Consider the following 19,179-nt stretch of genomic DNA (forward strand, 5'->3'; position numbering starts at 1 on the left):
TTTTAGAAATGTCAATTTTTGCCATTTTATCCACTTTCCACTCAAAACGTATCGGGGAAATGGGGTGACTGGTTCACTCTCTACATTTGGACTGTGTCTTAATGGTATTTAAGTTCCAAAACAAGTATGCAAAGGACATGTTGTCTGAGCTTTGTATGAAGGAAAACACAGTGGGGGTTTTTCCCCCCGAGTGATTTTCTGCTATGGAACATTCCAGACTTACACATTTGTGTGTTGTGAATGTACGCAACTCTAGACGCTGTGGTTGATAGCACTTATGTTTGGCTAAGTTTGTCGCTGTTATTATAGACATCAATTATTTAAAAAAAAAAAAAGTCACTGTTTTTTTATTATTATTATTATTATTAAAAAAGATCACTGATTAATGGCTGCTGAATGAAATAAATACTTTACATAAGTGCATCTTTGCATGCGATAAAAGCGGTACAGTTTTTTTTAACAGTGAATTAAAAAGCAGCAGCTGGCTACTCCATCGAGTCCTTCTCTCCTTTGTACAACAGACTTTTCTTCATTCCATTCTCATCCTACAGAAGACTTTTTTTTTCCCCCTTCCTTCATTCGCCTTCGTGCCCATTCATTTTGGTGTCGTGTTGATACGACTTTGGCGTGTAGCTGGAAATAGCAGATGCTAGTAGGGAAGTGGGAGGGCTAGCTGGGAAAGAACGGGATTCAGAAATCTCCAGCTCCCCGCCTTCCTACAGGAGTAACCCATAACCATAAAACCAACTGTTTCTACGGCTACTGTCACTGTCAGCCATTCCATAGCACTGAAAAATAACACACATTTCGCGCTTTTTATATATGTATATTGTCAAGAAATAGGTATCAGGCGTTTCTTATTTATCTTTTAACGACAGGCTCAACGACGGGGACCGAAATGGCTCTTCTGTTGCAAACGCGAGATATATTGTGGACGCCGGCTGTCAAATTAAGCTATATAGGACTGATGGTTTTTATGATGGGTGAGTAAGAAATTTAGCGACTATATTCCCAGAAGGGACCCACATTGTGTGTGATGCGTTACCTTTGCGTTTTCGGTCACATTTGTTACTATGTGTGTGTGTGTGTGTGTGAGAGAGAGAGAGAGGGGGGGGGGGGGGGGGAGAACGAGTCGTTACATTTTAAAAGCTTAAGATAGGTTGTCCTAAATTGATGTTTAATTAGCTGTAAGGTTCTTCAGTGTAATCCTCACAGATATACCTCGCTCAGAAAAATCTCTGCATCCTTATATCCGTACTTAGATTAAACAGTACCGTGCATATCTTTCTCTGTGCACTCAAAATGCTTAAATATCAACTGATACACGTCAAACACAGCGGTGTGTGGTAGCAGTTGGCCTACATTCTGTGTTTGGAATCGCAGCAACAGTGATGTTCTTCCACTAAAGCGATTTTTTTTGCTGAGATCACCTCGTTTTCATGATCAATAATGTATCAGTACCATCTCAGCGTAGGCGCGCGCGTAATGTGCGTGTGTACGCTCGCTCCTGGTGCTGAAGCTGGAAGTGCGCATCCTGTGTGAACTTGCCGACATAACCTATTTATATCCTAGTTTTCATTATTTCATATTATCAGTCAGCGTCAGAAAACCTCAGATGCGTGAAACTACGTGTGGTCCCTCGTGCAAGCAACTGGCTGACCAGTGACGTATGAGTTTTTTGCGCACCCTCTCAAATGGACGGCTTGGCGTTGCTAGGTGACATCTCATCCGTTAGAAACGACCACTGGCGCCCTGTTCTGTAAGGTACCGTCTGGACATGACAACTAGATTATGCACCAAGAGAGCCATCTCTCTGGCCTCTGTTTCATCCATTCATTAAATGAATGAGGTTGTAAAAGGAAAGTGGTCTGGGGGGCAATTACATTTCCATCATACAGAGTAACTTCATTTGTAATGTTTCTAAAAAGGTAATTTATATAATTGCAACATGATTTCCATCTGCATGATTGGATGATCGGTATGTATATGTATTTGCGTATTAAACATGGGGTGCGGGTTGTTTTTTTTTTCCCCCAGCACATCTCAGTTCAAACACACCCATTTCTTACCTTTAAACTTAAATGCTAAACAGGCCTTTATTGCACAGAGAGGCTAGTTTAGAGGAGGTGACAGGCTCTTGCAGATGCAGTTCCACCGTTTGACCACCTGGGGGAGTAGAGTGAATTATTTTACAAAAGGCTGCAGGAAAAGGCACTCCAAGACAACTCCCCCGAAACATTAGGAGAGAAGACAGAGAGGTGACATCAGGGGTTGTATTAATCAGTTTCTCACAATAAGTGTCTGATCTAGGCTCACTTATTGCATTGCGTTCTTGTAATAAGTAGCATTCTGTGGTATGAGGAAAGCTGATTCTAGATCAGCAACCTTAGGCTGAGTCACACATTTTACCAGATCAGCTCACAAGAATCATTAATTACAGCTGAGATTTGAAATGTAGAAACCTAATGTTTTGTGTGCTGTGATACGTGGAGAGAGAAACTGGAATTTAACATAATGCAAGTAATGTACACACACAAAATGTCATTTAATATATGGGAAAGTGTGAGAGGGATGGCTTTGGAGAGAAATGAAAAAGGCAAATGTACGTGCACACACTCAACACATGTAAGCAAGCTATTATATTAAAGATATGTACAGATTTATATTTACATCAGAGATTAGGAGGGTAAAGGACAGGTTCTGAGACAGTAAGCAATGAAGAGTGCTTCAACAGCTTTGCCTTGAAGTAAATGCAGTGTCACGCATCAGCCACTAGAGGGCATTAGCTCACCCCGTCACCATTCACTGTGACCAGCTGCAGTGTAACTGGAAATGAAACAGAGAGGTCTGCATTGATGTAATCAGAGGCATGAGGTATTACGAACAGGAGATTCATCCAGCGTAAACATGCCCTCTTATATTAACAGGAACGACGACAAGCACGTAGGTTCAAGGACAATGCGTATCATCTCTCGCAGTAATGAAGGACGGTCTCCCCACCTAATTCGCTCGTGAGACTCGGGTCAAAGTGTCTCGTGTCCCCCCCCTCCATCAACATTTTCACTGCTTATCCATCAGACGTCCAGTGCCTGCTGTTTTAGGACATAGTCGTGAATCAACGTGGTGATTTGCTGACGAGATGCTGTCCTGTCTCATCACGGTGCTGAGGTTTGACCTCTCGTTTTTCAAGGTCTAGACCAGAAATAAATTTTAAAAAAAAATAAAATTATTTTTTTTTACACAGATTTATCCCATTTTGACAGCTGTGTATAACTCACAGACCTGTCCCAGAATCTTGGTGAACGGACTGGAATTCTAAATCTTATCACCCCAGAGAATTTTCCATAGAGAAATGAGTCAGGAAGGGAACACTGACCACTACAACAATGACTAAATTGTTTGTGAATAAACCGTGAAATACGTTGAATGACTGGTACATCTTTGAGTGCTTCAGTAAAATACAGCTGAAATCTGAAAACCCATCAAACCGTTCAAAAACTGAACGTACTTCAGGCAGCTCAGATGCAGCTAAGATCACCCTAAAACATTTGGTTGCATTTTTCACAACAGTTTAATAAAAATTTTTTTAAAAAAAAACTCGCATTGAAACGACTGGGTTTAGTGTCTTCTCTCAACACCTAATCCAAGCATAGCAGGTTTCGTGTTTAACAGATGGGTTGGATTAGCTGTCAGAGTTTACATCCAATATCCATTATGTCATCTCATTTTCCCCCTATAGATCCAGCAGCAATAGTGACATCACGCGTGTGAGCTCCATTAACATAGCCTCATTTTCCTATAGAACCTGACCCTCATCAAACACGCTTAGTAAAAATAGAACCACAGGGAGCGCACCATTGGGACACATCGATTGGAAGTTTGGTTCTCCGCTAAACCTATTCCTGTTCAGCTACATTATGTTACTTTAGATTCGTGGGCTGCGCTCTCAAGGAAGAATTGATACCTTCTGTGTATAGTTCAGAAATAGAAACAGTTCAAAAATATCACCAAAAAAGTCAATACTATTGAAATGACAACAGCTGTGATAATATTAGCTGAAAACATCGATAGAAATACAGAAAAACTGATGATCTTCATTTGTAAACATTTAGATATTTCCTACCAGAGTTCGGAATCTGTCTAGCATTGACACTGCATACATTGAATTGCATACATTGCATCGCACTGAAGTTGCCTGTTGCCTGGAAAACGGTTAATTCCATAATGTATTAAACACGTGGTATTGTCTCTAAGCTGCAAAGTGCTCTTGGTGTAGACTGGCCTGTGTCTTTAGAGTGAAAAGCATTTGAAAATGAAACCCTACCCCCACTATAGTTGGCTGAGTCTTATCAAAGCCCTGCGCATTATCAGTATTATGGCAGACTGTAGTGTTTTTACCTGGTCCGGCCTGATGGACTGAAAAGACAAATGCCTGTGTTTACCCTCATGAAACACACGCCCTGTAGTTTCAGCAGTGAGACAGTGCAGCTGTGTGTGTGTGTGTGTGTGTGTGTGTGTGTGTGTGTGTGTGTGCATGCGCATGTGTGTGCTGTAGCATCAGCAGTGAGACAGAATGGCAGTGAGACAGAACGGCTGTGTGTGTGCTTTAGTTTGAGTAGTGAGACAGTATGGCTGTGTGTGTGTGTGCTGTAGCATCAGCAGTGAGACAGCACAGCTGTGTTTGTGCTGCAGTTACAGCAGTGAGACAGTGCTGTAGTTTGCGCAGTGAGACGGCATGCCTGTTCATGATGTAGTTTGCGCAGTGAGACAGCATGACTGTTCATGCTGTAGTTTGAGCAGTGAGACAGCTCAGATGTGTGTGCTGTAGTCTTCACATTCAGACAGTTTGCTGCAGTCCCTCCTCACAGGGAAAGCTAAGCATGTAAACAGTTGGGCCTGTAGGTTCTGAAAGAAACGGTGGCATTGAACAGTATGCGACATGTGCTTGTTCAGTAATTTTGCTTTATTGGTTAGTGATGGGTTTTCTATGTGTTCTTCTTGAATTAATATTTATTCTATGATTGGTAATTATATTCATTATGTTAGGAAGGGAACTGGTGCAATGTGTGACTACTGGAGCTCTAGTGTGTGTGTGTGTGTGTGTGTGTGTGTGTGTGTGTGTGTGTGTGTGTGTGTGCGCGTGTGTGTGTGACTTTGGAAGGTTGCTCAGGGCAGATGACACCTATAGAACAAATGACAGAAAAAAAAAGACTCGCTGAAACCTTTTTTCTTTTTAAAAACGACCTTGAGATCTGAAACAAAAAGAGAAAAAGGAGAGCAGGCAATGGACTGGGAGGGGTGTGAAGGAAGGGGGGAGAGAGAAAAGGAATAGTAGGATGGAGGGAGGGAGAGAGAGAGAGAGAGAGAGAGAGAGAAAGAGGGAGGAAGAAAACTGAAAAGGAGGGGAGACACTGCAGTATTTAATGCCTTCCAGCATCCCTGACAGTAAAAGTCATCAAAGAAGATCATTCCGGTACCATTAAGCTCTGACCACACACACACACACACACACATCCCATGAATAATACACACACATTTTAATGTCTTATTTTTCCTTCCTGCTTAAACAAAAGGCAGGCTTCTCGTCTCAGCTGACACGATAAATACCATCTCCAGCCCTTACATAACACGCAACACACAAAAGTAATTAGTATGGTTAACGTGATTACAACTCTTGAGATTCTAGCGCAGCCTTAAGACAAACAGAGACAGGCTTTTGTGGAAAAAAAAAAAAGAGACGTGTTTTCCTGTTTGCAGGTTGAACCTGTTTGCTGTGTTACTGAAGTGAGAAACATAAGTCAGTACAGTATGTAGGAGTGAGGTTTACCGATCGAATGTGAATCCTGTAGGGTGCGATGCGTGTGTGTGTGTGTGTGTGTGTGTGTGTGTGCGTGCGTGCATGTGTGTGTGTGTGTATGTGTGCATGCGTGTGTGTGTGTGTGTGCATGCGTGTGTGTGTGTGTGTGTGACTGTGTGTGTGTGTGTGACTCTGTGTGTTACTCTGTGTGTGTGTGTGTAGGTGTGTGTGTGTAGGTGTGTGTGTGTGAGGACTGTCCTCAGTGGACATGATTACAGGGCAGCGTGGGAAAGCTCTGTGCTGAGTGAGAAGCACTAAATATACATGAGAGTAAAGGGAGGGCGGGTTGGGGGGGGGGACGGGGGGGTTAGGTAAGATGACATTGACTTACTGCTGGTGTAGAGTAACACACCCTGCCCTGAGCGCTGACTCTGCATGTGTGTGTGTGTGTGTGTGTGTGTGTGTGTGTGTGTGTGTTTGAGAGAGAGAGAGACAGGCTGATCATGTTATGCTGGCTTTCTGTGGCCATATGGATGAAAATAGGTCGTGTTTCTGTGTGCACAAAAAGAAACATACTGAAGCAACCATTCGACGACTCGAAGGTGGAAAAGCACAAACCAAACCACATTAAGATGTGACTGAAAATATGATTATTCCAGAAAAGTCTGTAGAGGTTATGTGTCAGGAGATTAGTTATCTTATCTGTCCTTTCCCCTCTCTCCCTCTCACTCCGACACAGAGGAAGAGAATATCAGAGCACACCTGATTTTCATGGTGGGAGGGGACAAGTGCTGAATTGCAGAACAGAGAACAGAGTGAGTGAGAGAGAGAGAGAGAGTGAGTGTGAGAGTGAGAGAGAGAGAGAGGCAGGAGAGAAGGGAGGGGTATATGATGTACTTGCGTTACTGCTGCAGAAGCCGGGGCAGATGAAGAGTAATTGTGGCAGCGCTGGGAACTTGTCCAGACATACAAAACTACTGACTGCAGTGGTGGGACAAAATGGTGCAGAGAGGAAAATATACACACATACACACACATACACGCACACACACAAACACACACACACACACACACACACATATACACACACGAACACACACACACATACGCACGAACACACACACACACACAAACACACACACACGAACACACACATACACACGAACACACACACACACACACAAACACACGTATGCACATCTGTACTTGATAGATCTAAGTGTGTTCCCAACCTCCGTTGGATGCACTACACACAAATACAAATACAAAACTCACTCACTGAGTCCAACATGTTTCACACTTCATTAACATCTGCAAATAATAAAGCTTGGTGACATTATCAGTTGACTGAATAAATTACAGAGCACAAACCTGAACACATCAGTAGTCTCCACAGCCCGATAAAAGAGCTGTCTAAGCTCTGGCGTCACTCTGCGGCGGTACCGGGCCAGCTGCGGCTCTGGGTGTGGTCGGAGTTTTCCAGACGAGAGCACCTCTCTCAGGACTCTTTTTCACTGTCAGTTTAATGCTCTTTTAATGCAGTGAAGACTTTACATTATTAAAGACCAGGTTTCACATCATCTCTGTTTACCGTCAGGTTAGAGGTATTAACAGAACCAAACCCGGTCTAAACCTCCGCCCTCTGGCCAGCCACATGTATCCTACCTGCACCGATCGCTGACTGACTGTCCTACTGGGGGTTTTTTTTTTTTTCAAAGACTTTTTTTTAAGATGCCAAAGGCTTTTGAAAAATCTCTTTGAAAACTCTTTGAACTCTTTTGGAGTTGTAAAACAGAAGTACACCGTGCTTTTCAGATAAATGATGTTTGGCAGACTTTACTGGGGAGTAAAAGAGTCAAAACAAAAACAAAAAAAAGTTGTAGGCCCCTAAGTAGCGTTGTGATGATGATATTACTGCACTGCTGTAAAACCTGAGCACCCCCCCCCCCCTTTCCCCCCCCAGCAGTCACAAAAACTCTGCAAATTCACCTCAGTATTACTCTACATTTCATAACAACTGATAACTGTGTTGTTTGATGTATGGTGAGTACAAATATTAACTTAGAAATGCCTCTATGAAGTGAACCTCTCTGACTTTGCAGTAGAATCTTTTAGATTCTAAAAATAACCAACGCTCCAAATGCCAAAACAGATTCTTTTTTTCAGGAAGGGACAGTGAGTATTTGGGGATATTTAAATGACATGCCCCGTTCCAATACCCTTATGTGTCTCCTTTACCTTGTGTCCGTCCTTTTCTACTAAAAACCACTGAAATTAGAACAAGACTGAGTGCGTTAACATAATACCAAAGCATACATTGTATGAATGCCTTACAGAGATTTCATTAAAACGGTCATTTATCCTGTTAATTAAGAGAGCGCTGTCACAAGGAGACATTACACTGAGGAAAATGGACACCAGACCCGGTCATTTCAACACTACACATAACTATTCGACCTGGGTCTGTATTATATCTCATGTTTTAAACTCTGTCGTGGTTAGTGAATACCTATAGCAGGCCTGATTGGACAACACGGTACTTTGCTATAGACCCCTATTCCTGCAGCAAAGGATACAAACAACTGTTTAACAATTGACACTGTGTGTGTGTGTGTGTGTGTGTGTGTGTGTGTGTCTTCCAGCTTCCCCAACTGCCTCTATGGATGTGCTGGTGTCCCACCAGATTAATGCTCTTAATGGGACCATGGTCAAAATACCTTGCTCCTTTACCTCCTGCTACAAAGTGGATCCAAGCAAATTCGCCATGAACTGGACTTACCAGCAGGACCAAAATGACACCCACGAGATGGTGAGAGGACAGGAGCATGCTTTATTCCTGGTTTATTCTCTCTCCTTTTTGATCTTTTACTGCCAATCGCCAATGTTTCCACATTATATGGTCTGGGCCAATGTGTGGCAAATGTGTTACAGAAAACTTGACAAAGTTAGTTTCTTTACTTTCTTTCTTTCTATCTTTCTTTCTTTCTTACTTTATTTCCTTCTCTCTTTCTTTACTTTCTTTCTTTCTTTCTTTCTTTCTGTCTTTCCTTCTTTACTTTCTTTCCTTCTCTCTTTCTTTTTCTTTCTTTCCTTCTCTTTCTTTCTTTCTTTCTTTCTTTCTTTCTTTCTTTCTTTCTCTCTCTCTCTCTCTCTCTCTCTCTCTCTCCCTCTCCCTCCTGTTTTCCTCTCTGTAGTTCATGACCTATAAGAAGAAGATCATTCCTCTGAAGACGGATAAGTTTGGAGACCGGGTGGTTTTTGCCGGGAACCTGGACAAAAATGACGTGTCCATCACCATCTACGACGTGCAGCTGTCGGATGAAGGGATTTACAACTGTTACATTCACAACCCTCCTGACCGCGTCAAAGGCCACGGGGTCATTGAGCTCGTCGTTCTTACAGAGCGTAAGGACTCTGACACGGTGGCAAATGTTCACAAAGCACTATGGGAATTGTAGTGTATTTCTGTTGACCTTGCAGGCCGGTTTATGACACACATTACAGAAGAGAGAGTGTGTCACATTAATATTTGGATATTTAAGTTGAACACAAGCTTTCATAATCTGATAGTGCTCCATGTGAGCAGAAAAGATCATTAGATGAAGTTTACTGTATGAAATGCGTGGTTAGAGGACACCTTGCTGGAATAGTTATCGTGCACACCTAGTTTTCTCCTTTCCTCTCCTCTCCTCTCCTCTCCTCTCCTCCCTTCTCCTCTCCTCTCCCCGCTGTCCTTGAGCCATGCGGTGCGTGTCGTCTCAGCGCCTGGGTTAGCTGATGACTCAGCGATCTGCTGCTTTTCACTTATTGATGGGCGTGTCACTCTCACTCATCTCTGCACTAGTGCCTGCCACTGTTACACAATGCTGCCCGAGAGCACTTCCCTTATACACACCCACACACGCACACACACATGCACATACACGCAATCACACTGCTGCGCAAACACACCTATATATACACACACTCATACACCTACACAAACACATATACACATACATATGCATGCTTATATGCCCTATGTACACGCACGCACACATGCACATACACGCAATCACACTGCTGCACAAACACAACTATGTATACATACACTCATACACCTACACAAACACATATACACATACATATGCATGCTTATATGCCCTATGTACACACACACACACACACACATGCACATACACGCAATCACACTGCTGCACAAACACACCTATGTATACATACACTCAAACACTTACACAAACACACATACACATACATATGCATGCTTATATGCCCTATGTACACACACGCACGCACACACACACACACATGCACATACACGCAATCACACTGCTGCACAAACACACCTATATATACATACACTCAAACACCTACACAAACACATATACACATACATATGCATGCTTATATGCCCTATGTACACACACACACACACGCACACACACATCACACATGCACATACACAAAATCACACTGCTGCACAAACACACCTATATGTACACACACACACACACACACACACAAGCTCAATGCCTTTATTTCTCTCTCCAGTGCCCCCTCCAAGGGACTCAACAATCGCCGTGGCGATTGGAGCGTCAGTTGGAGGGATGCTGGCCCTGGTGATCCTGTCTATGGTGGTAGTGAAGTGTATACGGAGAAGGAAGAAGCAGGAACTCATCTCTGATGAACAGAAAATTGAGGAGGAAGGAAAGACAGATGGAGAGGGTGGCACAGAGGAGGGGACCAAGTAAGAACTTCTCCTCGTATTTCGATCTCTCTCACTCTCTTGTTTTCTCTCTCTCTCTCTCTCTCTCTTCGCTCTCATGTACCAAAACAAAAGCATTCAGAAACACTCTCCCTCTCTTTCTCTATCTTGCTTTCTCACTGAGGCCCTTCTACTTGTTCTCTCTCTCTCCCTCTCTCTCTTTCTCTCCCCCTCTCTCTCGCACTCTCTCTCTCTGCTCTTTCTTTTTCAGTTCTTTCTTTCAGTGACAGCTACATTCCTCACAGTGCGCTGTGAGACCAAGCTTATGTGAACACATACGAACAGTACAAACTAAACATAGAACTTTTTGGCTTTTTTTTATCACACCAGGAGTGATTGTTTTTTTATGTTTTGTATAGTGCCAAGAAAAAAAAAGAGTCCCCCGTCTTCCCGTCCGCTTAATTAATTTTTTTTTTCTGTGTGTGTGTGTGTGTGTGAATAAAACAGACAGATCTAACAAATCTCCATGAGCCTGGAGTCCCAAAGTTTGGGGGAGCCCCGCCCATCTCATGCTGGTAAAACTTGGTGGCGTGTTGTGTGGTAATCATGTGACTCTGAGTTAGCCAATGGCTCTCAGAACCTGCTCTCTATTTATATGTTATCATATTCAATTCTCCTCAATCCTCTATTAACTACTATCAGAATTTCCATGCTTGTTTCTCTCTCTGTCTCTCTCTGGCCCTCTCTGTCTCTCTCTCTCTCGCTCTCTCTCTTACTTTCTCTTGCTCTCTCACTTTCTCTCTCTCTCTCTCTCTCTCTCTCTCTCTCTCTCTCTCTCTCTCTCTCTCTCTCTGTGTCTCCTCTACTTTCTCAAACTCATTTAAAGAACTAACAGCACATTCCCAGGCTAGCATTCTGATCCCATCTAACCAGTGAATCCTGTAATTGTGAATCCTGTCCCACAGGACTGTATCTGCATCTCTCTCCATCTCTCCCATTTACATTACCAGTACACACTGTTCCCACTCTTAGACCTGTTCCTCTCTGCTCTCTGATAAATACCCCGCTCTAAAGCATTTCATCACAATTCTATACAAACAGTCAGGCAGATCTTAGATTAAGATCAGGTTATGGTCACTTTGTGTTTTTCAGTGAAGAAATTCCATTTTAAATAACTAAATAACTGTGATTTCTTTAAGCCCCTGTGCTATGTGATTTGTAACCATTTTGCTTCACCATCACACTAAGTTAAAACATTTTACCTCCTCTCAACCTGTACTCATCTCCTACCATCTCTGACAGTGTTGTGTTTGTGGTGAGTGGTTGTACTGTGTGTGTTGATGGTGGTGTGTGCTTGTGTTTGTGATCGTGTACAGGTTTGTGAAATTTTTTTTTTGTTTGTTCGTTTTTTTGGATACTGTCCCATGAATACAAAGGCAAAGAGCAAAGACAGTTTGTTTGTTTATTTTACACTAAACTGGGGTTAAATTCAGCCGATAATGAGTTAAGTCAACTTAAACTTAATGGCAACTTTCATCACAAAGCAAGCTCAATTAAAAAGTTCAAATCAAAAGTTTACTTTAAGGTAGAACTTTTGTTTAGAGTAGAATTTTTAGTCAGAATTTTAGAAATGTAGGACTGTACATTTTAATTTAGTTTAGTTTAGTTCTCTAATAGAAGTTACTAATGTAAGTACAGGCTGTGAAGGAGGTTGCTATATAATTTTAAGGTGGCCTAGCTTTATTTTAATTTGCACCAGTTTTGGGGATGAAGAATTGGACCAGAATTGGAATCACAAAGAAATAGAACTCAGTATCGAGATAAAACTCCATGAAATTTCACAACCAAGAAAGATATTTTCAGTAATCACTGAACATATGAATTCCATTAAGAGAAGAATACCAACAGAACCCATTTAGCGTCATGTGTATTTTGTACAGGGTTAATTTTTTTTAACTCGTTTCTCTTCTTTGAAAAACTATGAAAAAATATTGTCGTACAAAAACAATTCATGTGGATTGTTTCATTTGCACCTGAAAATGTGCTTCCGGGGAAACATTTTTAATATTTGAATAGCACTTAACTCAAAGCAGTCAAGCATTCAGAGCAGCTAAATTGTGTTCCAAGTGTAGTTTTCCCTGTTCACTCCCCGCTGACTTCAGTTCAACTTTCTATAATTCCTTTTCCATTGTACTTCCAGTTGAGTTATTCCAGTGGTTATTCCAGTTCAAATTCCAATTCTTCACCTCATTTGGAAATGATGACTTCATTCCTGAACTGCCCCCAGCCTGGTTCTATGCAATCTTAAAGACTAGATAAATTCTACACTATTGTGTTGGATAAATTAAAAAAAAAAAAAAAATGAAATGAAAATGTGACGGAAATAGTTTTATCAGTCGTTTGTTCCTTTGTATCTCAAAAGAAAGAGGAAAAATAAGTCATATCCTTTATCTGTTCCCAGAGATTCCCAGTAATCATCCAAATTCATCTGAAATTGAATTAACGCTCATTAGTCGCGTACTGTTAATTCTTCAAGAGAATGAAATCCAATGCTAGCATGGACTGAGGTAGTACAAACAATCTTATGACTCTCTCTTTCCCTCTCTCTCTCTCTCTCTCTCTCTCTCCCTCTCTCTCACAGAAATGTATACTCCCTGCCAGAAGATGTACACTGAAACTCGCCTGGCTCATCATTTAGAGACTTTTCTCTTCACCCTCTCTTCATCTCTCATCTCAAGCCCCTCAGGACGTCAGACAAGATGTCAGAATCAAGGAAGCCCCTCCTCATCCGTCCTACCGTTCACACCGCCTCTCCTCAACGGTCAAGCACATTGCGCAAGGAAGATTACAAACCTAGGGCTCAACCTCATTCTCATTCAGTCACACGTCACACAGTTACGAGTATTAAAGGGGGGGGGGGTGTTTTTAACGGATTGTGGTATGTAGGGACTCACGCCTTTTCGGTAACCTCACAGTAGCGTCTGTCTTCCAGTTACTGCCAAGCATCCATCATCCCTCAACTCTGGAAGAAAAGAAAAAAATATTACTAATAAAAAAAAATAAGTATTCTATATATAACTTATAACTGCCAGAATTGTATTCGTCTAGTTATTTTAGGGATAGATCTTCAAGAAATTTCTAGATATCAGTGTTCTTTTCACTTCTTATTCTGGGCTGGGGCCAATGGCGTGCATGATTGTTAAGGTGAAAATGATTATGAGTGTGTGTTTTTTTGTGTTTGTGTGTCTGTGTCAGTGTGTGTGTGTGTGTGTGTGTGTGTGTGTGTGTGACTTGAAGTTGTTCAACTCTGTTGAGCACTAAGTTCTGTCCATAGACTTTCTAGTCACTGTAGCTCTTTATTAGACATTGCTTGCTAACATGCTATAATCCCATGGTAGTTAATGACAAAAAAAAAAGTAGTTACATATCACATGTGAGCATGCTAGCTAACCCCCACACAGTGACAGGTACACCATATCTATAGAATCATGCACCATAATAACACTTAAATTTGAAATCGATTCAATATGTTCTTGGGCTGAATCCCAGAAATAACATTTTATACCCTAACCCACATGCACACTCATATATATATACACAGACAATTACTCATTTAGGTGTGACACACATTCAGGGAAATCTAATTGTCAAAACCAAAAACAGTATTGTAGATGTTTGTATTTAGTATTATTGTATCACTGTATTATAAACTATTGTTTGAATGTATAGTGGGTGGTCCCACGGTCATTATCATTTCTCGGAGCTACTTTTATTATGTAATGTCAGGAGCTATGAATATGGTGATCAATACTGAGGGAAGCAGATGGAGAGGGAAACTGGCTAGACTTCCTGGATACTTAGCTCAGTTACTGTTTGATTCTGGAGGTGGATAAGAGAAAGATCATCGGAAGGTTTCTGTTGAGTCAGATGTTTATGAGGTGTATCAATCCCCAAGTAAAAGTTTCACTATTTTGTAGTAAACATCATGTTTCATACTACCCTTAACAAAACTGGGGTTCAGAAATATATGTTAGTTGTATTATTCTAAAGTTACACATATATATTGTTTAACCTTGTCTTTAGTAGATTTCAACCATTTAGAAATGAAAAAGGTTTTAGAATGCACCCAAGCCATTGATCTAGAACTTTCACTGAATGTTAAAAATAAGAGTATGTCATGCCTCTTCTTTATGAAATGTGAAAAGTATTTAAAGAACCATACATTATTGAATAACACTAATATACAACCAATACACTACTAAATACTGATAAAGCAAAGATTAATCAAACTTTCAATCAACAGTTGTCTAAAATAGTTCTCTTGAATATGAAACCATGAAACATACTTTAATGATAATAGAAGAGAAACCAAGGCCATATTAACAGATATATCAGTCATTGAAAAGTATGGATATTTTCTTTTTTTTGGGGGGGGGGGGGCAGTATTTACTGCTTTCATGTCATAGCTAACGTGTTACATGTCTCTAATCCGCAGCTTGATCATCATGGCAAAAGCAAAAATATATTATTATTTAACCAGCTTAATAGGACAGGAAGCATCTCATTCTCATGATATAGAAAAACAAACAAAACAAAACACATTTCTAGTAAAAGTTACTCATTGCATTCATACAGATGTGAGAAAATGAAAGGGGAAAAAAAACGGCACCTCTCAATTCTGTCCCTGTACTCATATACATCCATATAGCAATCACTCCACAATACTGATGTTGTCCACTGGAAGTTTTACAAAGCAAAAACCCTAGCCCACAAAAACTCACCCCTAAACAAATTGTATGTTGTCATGCTCAGCGTACATGATTTCTGCCTGCCTAGTACAGAGTGCACAGCACTATGGTGGAGTTCAGAATGACTAGGGTTGATTTGTCAGGAAACAGCCAGAAATCCTGAACTCTGGGCTCAGGTACACCCCTGTTTGAGACACTATGCTCCTTTGGCCCTGTTCCTACTCCTGCTCCTGCTCCTGCTCCTATTCAGGCTCACCTCCTCTTACTCCATGTCCCTCTCTCTTATTCAGGCTGCTGCTTTCAACAAGCAGCCAGACAGATTGGATTTTCATTGCAATGTTCCATTTAATTTTCACATCCATTTTTCATCAAATCCATTTTTTTTGTATACTCAGTATATCTCTGTATAACCATCAATACCATTTGTTTCTTTGTATCAGCGCTAATATTATCTGTCTTTTGTTAAAAAAATCATCAAATATTATCTCGTTGTGAATGTTCATTGAATCTTTCAGTTGATTCATTTTCTAGAGTCTCTGGGATTTCCACAATATTCCACGTTTCACTCTATTCCTAAAAGTATAGACTTTGCACTTGGAAAAATGATGGGATATACGTGCGGTGTTTCGTTGCTTGATGTGAGAATGTTGATTGCAACCCTTTACAGTCATTCCTATGGTGAGAGATGATTGGTTCCTCAGTTTCTTGTTAGCGTCTCATTGGTTGCGAGCCTGTTCTCTGGTCCTGAGACTCTATGAAATGCACTTGCACTTCACTGCCCTTTGAACTGGACTGTGTCACTGTGTCACGACTCCTGTTCCATACCTTCACCCAAAAACAAATAATAATAATAATAAAAAAAAAAACATAAAAATATCCCCAGAAAAAGATAGCTCTAATATTTAGAAAAGACGGTCAATGCAGTGCCTGTGGATCATATATGATATAATTATGAAAATATTTAATGTAATATTTAGAGTATTTAGTCAGTAGGCACTTGGAGATTTATATTTAAACTCAAGTACACATAAATATTGCTTGTTGTTTTTGTTCTTGCTTTTGTTTTTGTTGGAGGTTCACATTATGTAGATCAGTCCAGTGTCTTTTATTAATATTTCTATTAGTATTTTCTGCTAGTGGTGAACCACACTATACAATTTTTGTTACATTTTGTATGTTTTCCATTTAATATCACCAAATATATCACTTCTCATTTAACTGAAATACTGTCAGTAAGTTGAAATGTATTTTATATTTTTATTTAGAAAGCCCTCTTTTTGTAAATTGCAGGTCTTGTTTCTATTGTGAACTGGGTATGTGCAATAAGATCTACTTTTTAGTGACAATCATGACTTTGCAAACATTTTCACATGAATATTCATAGCAATGCTAGCCCAAAATATTGCCCAGCGTATGAGTAATCTTAAAATATGCTGTTTTTGCGCATCACTGTCTTCCTTTAGCAACCCAATCCAGATTCAGCCCAAACCAGACCACTGACCTGGCATTAATGATGTATTGTGTTTGACAAATTCACTCTCAGCTAGATTGGAATGGGCTGCTTGGCTCATTATGTTTGACAGAGACCTGTCTCAAATTCAGTAGCAAGGGGTAAACATATAGCTATATTGGCCATGATATGCATCAGACTTTAGAACAATACTGTATTGCATTGTGTTAAGAAACCACGTAGAGATCATGTAGAGCACTGCTGCTTTCATTTATGAAATAAAATCATAACTGCACATCCACAGAATGGAATTGTAAGAAAGAATGAGGAACGTGAGTTGTAAAATGAGATTTTGTATTCTAGCAGTGTTGTATAGCTGTGTTTAAATCTGAATTGGCTGTTTTACATAGCGGTTATCAGCATGAGAATGGTATCTGTTATGGGCTTGAAATGTATCTGCACTGCTATATATATGTGTATGTATGTATATATATATATGTGCGTGTGTGTGTGTGTGTGTGTGTGTATATATACACACACGTATATATACATACATACATACATATACATATACATATACACACACACACACACACACACACACACATATATATATATATATATATATACACACATACACACATATATACACTGAACATGTCTTGATTGCATTGCTTGCTTTGTGAATTTTTGTTATTAATTATTTGTGTGTTTACATGTACAAACACCACAAAAAAAGAGTACATACCTATTTGAAGCATTTACCTCTCAGTTTTAACCAGTAGCTATTTCTAAAGAGGAGTAATGCATTATTCACTGTACCCCTTACCTAACATGCTGTTTGGCTGTTGGCTGGTCCCCAGAAAAGCAGGGGTTGTTGTAATAGTGGAATACTCAGTCTCCTGTCTCCATGAGTGTGTGTGTGTGTGTGTGTGTGTGTGTGTATGGTTAATGCATGCTTTCAATGCTGTGCGTATCTTGAGGACCACACCTGGCCCATTTCACACTGACCATTCAAAATACTTCTGCTATACTCTCATCATGCATCATGTACCAGCCAGAGCTGATCACATTTTTGAAAATAAATAAATAAACAAATAAATAAAAGAAAAATGGTTTCTTGTTGTATTTCACCAATTCAGTCATCTTTGTGCTTTTGGTTATGTTTATACAAGTCACCTTTGTTTATATCTTTGTTTGTTTGTTTATTCCATATGATTAATGCTCCTTCATTTGTTTTAATGATATTAATTAATTAAGTATCGGCTACAATTAAGATATTTCTAATAAGGTACTTAAAGGTATGAGGGTATAAGGTATAAAGATACATGACAATAAATAGCATCTTTAAGAAAGAAAATATTTCACTAAACCCACTCAGAAGTATTTTTCACATTTTTTATACCTCTGAAGAGAAAAAATCATGCTCATGAAAAGCAGAAATATATATATGGACCGAGAAGCTGAGCATTGTGGGAAATGAAGTGAGTTACAATAGAAATGTGGACCAGGTATCTGGGGTGCTAACGGTTAAATGGGACATTGGGGGGGGCTGACGGCAGGGACAGGAGGCAGGGGCTAGCGCAGCGCGTTTGGGCTGTACCGCAGGGAACCGCCGCTGAGACTGCTCTGAAGGTGACTCGTACATGCAAATAGTCCCTGTCCAACACGCGCCGCATAGTCATAAACAGCGCGTCTGCCGGCTGGAAGGTATTCTGTTGTCTTTTTACGTGGGACAGCACAGAAAAAACAGTCGGTAAATCGGTGATCCACGCACTATACATTTAGCTTTAGTGTGGTCATTAACCCTATATAAAACATAAATCCATGACGTCCAAATGATGTTTTAGATGATTCAAATATGATTTGATTTCTTTTCGAGAAAGCAGCCCATTCCGAGTACAATCTTTTTAAATACATAACCTGATGTAACTCAGTGATTCGGTCAACGAATGGGCCGTGATGGTGAGACTCAGTAATGCTCCAAGGTTCTTCATGAAAGCACTGCAGTGTTGCGTGTGTGTGTGTGTGTGTGTGTGTGTTACACAGGCAGATTGCATTCCTGTAGTTGGAATGGCTGATCGTATTGACGCCAGTGCTCGTTCTGAGAGAAGCAGCCGGTGCGGTTTTCTGCTGAGTGGCTGCTTAGCTCAAAGTGTTCGCTTTACCACGCTGACTCAGCAAAAGAGCGGCATTCTGAAGTAGGAGGAGAAATCTTTCTCACCGGGAGATGTGTAGCCGCAATCTTTACTTCAGTTTACACAGCTCATGCATTTGGCCACAGTGTGTGTGTGTGTGTGTGTGTGTGTGTAAGTGTGCGCGTGTGTGTGTGTGTAAGTGTGCGCGTGTGTGTGCATGTGTGTGTGTGTGTTTGTGTGGGTGTGTTTGTGTGCCCTTGTTTCTAGCATTACCATTATCCTACTCAACAAACATAGGATGAGTATTTTAGCTACCTGGATTGCATTTCATTAGACTACAA

At 40.6% G+C, this 19,179-nt stretch overlaps 1 protein-coding gene across 1 annotated transcript; it reads left to right on the top strand.

Annotated features, from left to right (window-relative positions):
* The first annotated feature begins 898 nt into the window (after window positions 1-898).
* scn2b (sodium channel, voltage-gated, type II, beta) lies at window positions 899-13,177 on the top strand. Its single transcript, XM_030777955.1, has 5 exons — window positions 899-983; window positions 8,440-8,606; window positions 8,992-9,202; window positions 10,349-10,544; window positions 13,144-13,177. Exons 1-5 carry the CDS (start codon window positions 899-901, stop codon window positions 13,175-13,177), a joined length of 693 nt encoding a protein of 230 aa, XP_030633815.1.
* Window positions 13,178-19,179: the final 6,002 nt, after the last annotated feature.

Source organism: Chanos chanos, chromosome 6 (genome assembly GCF_902362185.1).
Source record: "Chanos chanos chromosome 6, fChaCha1.1, whole genome shotgun sequence".
Lineage (NCBI taxonomy): Eukaryota > Metazoa > Chordata > Actinopteri > Gonorynchiformes > Chanidae > Chanos > Chanos chanos.

Bases quoted from the DNA above. Each gene is read 5' to 3' on its own strand.
- scn2b (XM_030777955.1), top strand. From the start codon at position 899: ATGGCTCTTCTGTTGCAAACGCGAGATATATTGTGGACGCCGGCTGTC. The intron at 8,607-8,991 runs GTGAGAGGACAG...TCCTCTCTGTAG, and splicing joins AAAATGACACCCACGAGATG to TTCATGACCTATAAGAAGAA. The intron at 9,203-10,348 runs GTAAGGACTCTG...TTCTCTCTCCAG, and splicing joins GCTCGTCGTTCTTACAGAGC to TGCCCCCTCCAAGGGACTCA.